The sequence below is a fragment of the Pseudopodoces humilis genome, chromosome 2 (genome assembly GCF_049639895.1).
Source record: "Pseudopodoces humilis isolate 2021_Gansu_Grassland_sample_001 chromosome 2, ASM4963989v1, whole genome shotgun sequence".
Taxonomy (NCBI): Eukaryota; Metazoa; Chordata; class Aves; order Passeriformes; family Paridae; genus Pseudopodoces; species Pseudopodoces humilis.
Genome location: NC_142201.1, coordinates 39,775,101 through 39,780,347, shown reverse-complemented (window position 1 = coordinate 39,780,347; position 5,247 = coordinate 39,775,101). Strand labels below are relative to the sequence as shown.

The following is a 5,247-nucleotide window of genomic DNA, read 5'->3' as shown; positions in this document are numbered from 1 at the left end:
GAAGCTGGGTAGTGGTCTCAGGGGAAATCATGCTGTGCTGTGCAGACGTTTTTGAAGTTACCTTGATGAGCAGCTAAGGGTGGATTAAAATCCAATGGCCTATTTTGAGAGCAAAATGGCTTCCTCCTCGGGTTCCTGACACAATGTTTTCTTCACAGGCCATCTTCTGCCCTAGCCCAGGGAAATGCTGTTGTTCCTTTCCCCATCTTGCTCCTTGCTATGGTTTCTTACCTCCTCTCACTCCCTCAGCAAACCTGCTGTTTTCTGTTTGCTGCTGTTCTTCCCAAGCTGGCTGTGAGATAGGCAGGAAGAGTTAGGCATAGGGTTCCCTACGGCACAGGGGAGTCACAGGCTGTCTGACAGTCACTCAGGCATGTGCTTAATGGGGGTGGTGCTCGAGTGGACTTGGTCTGGGGGTCACTTGAACACCAGCCCATGCACAGAGGGGCTGGATAAGGAGAAGGGTCGCATGAGAGCCTTGAGGAAGCACATGTTCCCATTGATTAATGGACATTTTGAAGTAGAGAGCAAAACTAATGAAACATGAAATAAGCCTTTTATAAAAATACATTGGAGGATTCACTCTGTGATCGTACTTTTGGGCTCTGAATATCATGTTTCTAATATTTTTGTATTGCTGTTGGCTGGGGTATCTCAGCTGGTACTGGGACCTCTCTAGATAAATCTTCAAGTATTGGACTCACACTTTTCTACCAGTTTATTATTTCCCCCCCTGAGACAGCCCATATTGCCTGTCATACATGCTACCACCTAAAGCTGTTCCTTACTCAGTGTGACTGAGAAGAGCTGAATAATGTAATGGGCAAAAATTATTTTGATTTCCTATGAATTATGGAAAAAGACTTGGTGGTACTGGTGAATGAAGAACAAGCCAGCACTGCATGCTCACAGCAAACCATACCCTGGGCTGCATCAGAAGAAGTGTGGCCAGCAGGGTGAGGGAGGGGCTTCTTCCTCTCTGCTTCACTCTTATGAGACTCCACCTGGAGTCCTGTGTCCAGGTCCGGGGCACCAACACTGGAGAGAGTCCAGAGGTAGGCCACGAGGATAATCAGAGGGCTGGAACACCTCTCCTATGAAGAAGGGCTGAGAAAGCTGGGATTGTTCAGGCTGTAGTAGAGAAAGTTCAAGGCAACCTGATTGCAGCCTTTCAGTGTTTAAAGGTGGCTTAGAAGAAAAATTGGGAGATACTTTTTAATAGGGCCTTTACTGGTAGGAAAAGGAGTAATGGTTTGAATTTCAGACTAGACATAAGGAAGAAATTTTTTACAGTGAGGGTGGTATAACACTGTCACAGGTTGCCCAGAGAGGAGGGGGATGTCCCACCCCTGAAAACACTCAAGATCAGTCTGGCCTTGGCTCTGAGCAACCTGGTCTAGTTGAGGATGTCCCTGCTCATTGCAGGGGGTCTGGCTTCTATGGTCTTTACTGGTCCCTTCCTAGAAAAACTGCTCTATGATTCCATAGATTCTGTATCAGTAGTGTGGAAAATCCTTGTAAGAGTGATCTTACCCCACCATTACTCTTCAGGCAATCACTGAAGGCACTGAATGGAGTCTTACTGTAAGCTGCACTTTCAGCCACCTCTGGAGAGTGATCCATCTCATCTAGTACTAGTCAGTACTAGAGCTGCACCTCAGCTCTTTAAAAGCAGGCACGAACATTTGAGTCTGTGTCTGATCTACTTACCTTTTACGGTCAGTGGAGAGAAACAGGCACTTCTAGGTCATGATTCACCTTGTCCAAATGCAGACATCAAGAATAATTCAGTGAATCACACTCTAAAACTGGTTCTTTCTTTCCATTATAATGGAAAATTATAAAATGAGGGCAAGGTGATTAGCTATATGCATACACCTACCCTGTCAATGTCTCCAGGGAGGTGAGATGAACCTCCTACAGGCCTAAGACAGGTTTTGATCTCCAGAGGGTCTTAACCCTCTCCATGGCTTAGGAATAAAGTCAGACAGGTCCCTAGCTCAGACTATATTTATCTTTTAAGTTAATTAAATTAATTTAGGATTACTCCCATGCTGAATCTGCCACTAATAGACTAGTATTTTTTTCCTGGAATTGGCCATTCTCCAAAAGAGCTACCATGGATTCAGGAAGCAACTGCAGAAACATTTCTGAGACGTTTCACACTTCATTTATTAGTATTTTATTTAAAACTTTTTATTTTTATTCATTAATTTCCTTCTTTGATTATCAGTTTGTAACTCGGAACAGATTAACTCTCCTTTGGCACTGGCTGGGTTAACCTGAGTACTCTGATGGCAGGGAGGTTGTGCCTGGCTGGTTGAGGGCAGGTTTTGATCCTTCCTCTATAAATGTTAAATGGCATCAATCTCTTCTATTTCAAATTCTTGTTTGTCCAAAACTTGAAGAGCGAGAGTATCGCCTGCTGGAAGTTATCTCCTGACACTACATAGAGCAGCAAATTTCCAAAAGTGTTCAATGCTGCTAAAGGTTTAGTCATAATAAACATTAAAAGGATTATTTTCTTCAAGTGGCAGCTAACTGGCTGTACTCGGAGCTCCAGATGAATGCCTTTAAAGAGGTGGAAGGGGAGGAAGCACACATAGAAGACCAGCAAGAGGAGAGCGGTGAGTCTGCGAGCCTTTTGTTTGTAGCTAGCCCGTGTGTGGAGCCCAGTGGCCAAGATGCAAATGATGAGCACGTAGCACAGAGTCACCGTGAGCAAGGGCAAGAAGAAGGCAAACACAGTCAGTCCCCAGTTGTACCAGCGACTTATGTCAAAGTCCTCAGCAATAACCAGGTCTGGGCAGATCGTCTTGTTCTGCTTGTGACTTGGGACAATCAGGATGGCCAAGGGGCTGAGGGCCAGCAGGGAAATCATCCAGACGACTGCGCAGGTCACCACTGCCCATCTCCGCTTCCGAAGAAAAAGGGATTTCATTGGGTGCACAATTACCAAAAAACGGAAGATGCTGAAGCAGCTAAGGAAGATAATACCACTGTACATGTTGAAGTAGAAACAGAACTGAATAAACTTGCACATGAAGTCCCCAAAAATCCAGTCATTTCCATTTACATAGTAGTGTATAAAGAAAGGAAGCGTGACTACATACAATAGGTCAGTGATAGCCAGATTTAACATAATGATGGTGCTGCTTTTCCAGGGCCTCATCTTAACAAAGTAAACAAAAATTGTCACAATGTTCCCTGGGAAGCACACCAGGAAGATTAGGCTGTAAAGGATGGAGAGATAGAATTTCACCTGTAAGAAATCTTCATCCTTGCAGCTTGTCAGTCGGTCTGCGGAGCCGGGCTGAGCAGTAATATTGCTGGTGCATTCAGATGCCATGTTTGCAGAAGCCTCCTTAAGACAAAAATCAGATGATCAGTTTTAATTGATTTGTTGGAACAAATGTTGTCAGTTAAACCCTTTGTCACTGAAGAAAATGTTGTTTGTTTGAGAAGGCACAGTGGTGAGAGGAAATGAGGATTTGCTAAGATACCCAGTCTGACCTAGATAATACCATTGAAATGTTTAATTTCACCCTTTCCTCTCTTTTACATTTAATTTAGATGATTATTAGTTTTACTCTTTCTTTGTTTAGTCTCCTTCATTGAAAAAGACAATTACTGCTTATCTGCAAATCTTCAGGAGTAGGAAGCACACATAGAGAGCTAGAGGGAGTTTGGGCTTAGATTTTGCAAAACTGAACTAATCTTAACCTCAGAACACAGAACCATATCCATATATTATTATTATTAACCTGAGCTAATCAGTGCTTTGTGCTCATGAAACAGAGATGTTCTGCTTTCATAAAAGCTAAAAGATGTTAGGTTTAGTTACAGATCTCAGCAGCTGATGCTCCCATAACCTGACAGATTGTTCCCTGAATGTGATTTTATTCTCTTGGAGTCATCTGAGTATAAAACTAGTATAAATGTTTTGGTTTTTTGGAGGTGGTTTTTTTTTGGGGGGGGGGGGAGGAGGTGTTATTGTATTTTGTTTTTTGTTTTTTTTTTAAATTAAGCTCCATAGTGGCATAAAACTAATTTTAATTATTAAAGACTGTTTCTCAAAGGGAAGAGAGAAAATGGAAAGCACAGAGGGAAGGCAGTGATCTTGCTTCCCATTCTATGCCAATTGGAGTTAGATAGACTTGTCTCTGTAATGATTTCTTGTCTGACATAGCAGATTTGGATCTCTCCACAGGGAGTTCAAGACATAGAATTTCCTAGTAGTATTTTAACCTGAAAAAATGGTAACCAAGCATGAAAATCATCTAACTTCAGGTATCAGAAAGTTAGATGCTTAAATTGGAACCAGTCCTCCTAAGCCCCCCTTTATCACAAGAGGAGAGAAGTAAGTTCCTCCAAGACATATCTACCCACAGCTGAGGTTTCTAAGATAAATTATTTACTCTTTTGGCATACCTATTTCTTTCCATTGATACAAAAGGTAGCCCAAGGTGACTAGTTCAGCCCTGGATATTTCAAGTGAGGCTGTGTGTCTTCAGCACCTCAGGTGAGTACCACTCTAACCAATTCCATGTGAGAAAATACTTTAAAGAAACTTCATAAAGTGCTAGAGAGGGTACTATCAAGCCTAGATCCTCTCTCTTTTCCCAGAAAAAGCATCTTTAAACTAAACCAGTGCTATGTGAAGCATCCAGGGTGAAATCAACACATTAAAAAACAAAAGACCAAAACACCCCAAAGTAACCAAACCTGGAAAAAAGACAGAATTGTACCTCAGTCAGTTTTGGAAAATGTGTTTCAGTTCACAGCATTTAACATGTTAACTGTATGACTCTTCGTTATCCCAGTAACTGGTGGAACATGACCAACCCAGTCATCTGACAAACCCAGTCATTAAAACTGGAACACAACGGGCATTATTTGATCATAACAAGTCAGCAAGATGATTATCTCTTGGTTACTCAGAAGCACTTCAGAGTGAAATTTGAACAGTCTCCCCATAATTTAGTTAAAAGCACTAATGCTTTTTAACATAAATATTAGATCTGGTATTGCTTTGCAGTCAAAGATGCACTAGGTAAAGGCTGTCAAGCTTATTTTAAATCAATCCAGATTTACAGTCACAAAAGCTAGGGGTGTGCATGTTTTCTCTCTTTTCTGCTGCTCCGTGATACCACTGTCACCCACATTTATGCCTCTCCAGTATATTTCATATCAAGTTAGACAAATTTACTAGAATATTTGATTTATCCCCGGGTTGGCTTTCTTGCA

The 5,247-nt window shown here is 41.9% G+C and overlaps 1 protein-coding gene across 1 annotated transcript; it reads right to left on the bottom strand.

Moving 5' to 3' along the window:
- Positions 1 to 2,374: 2,374 nt before the first annotated feature.
- OXGR1 (oxoglutarate receptor 1) lies at positions 2,375 to 3,349 on the bottom strand. The gene has a single exon (XM_005516802.1). It carries the CDS (start codon positions 3,347 to 3,349, stop codon positions 2,375 to 2,377), a length of 975 nt encoding a protein of 324 aa, XP_005516859.1.
- Positions 3,350 to 5,247: the final 1,898 nt, after the last annotated feature.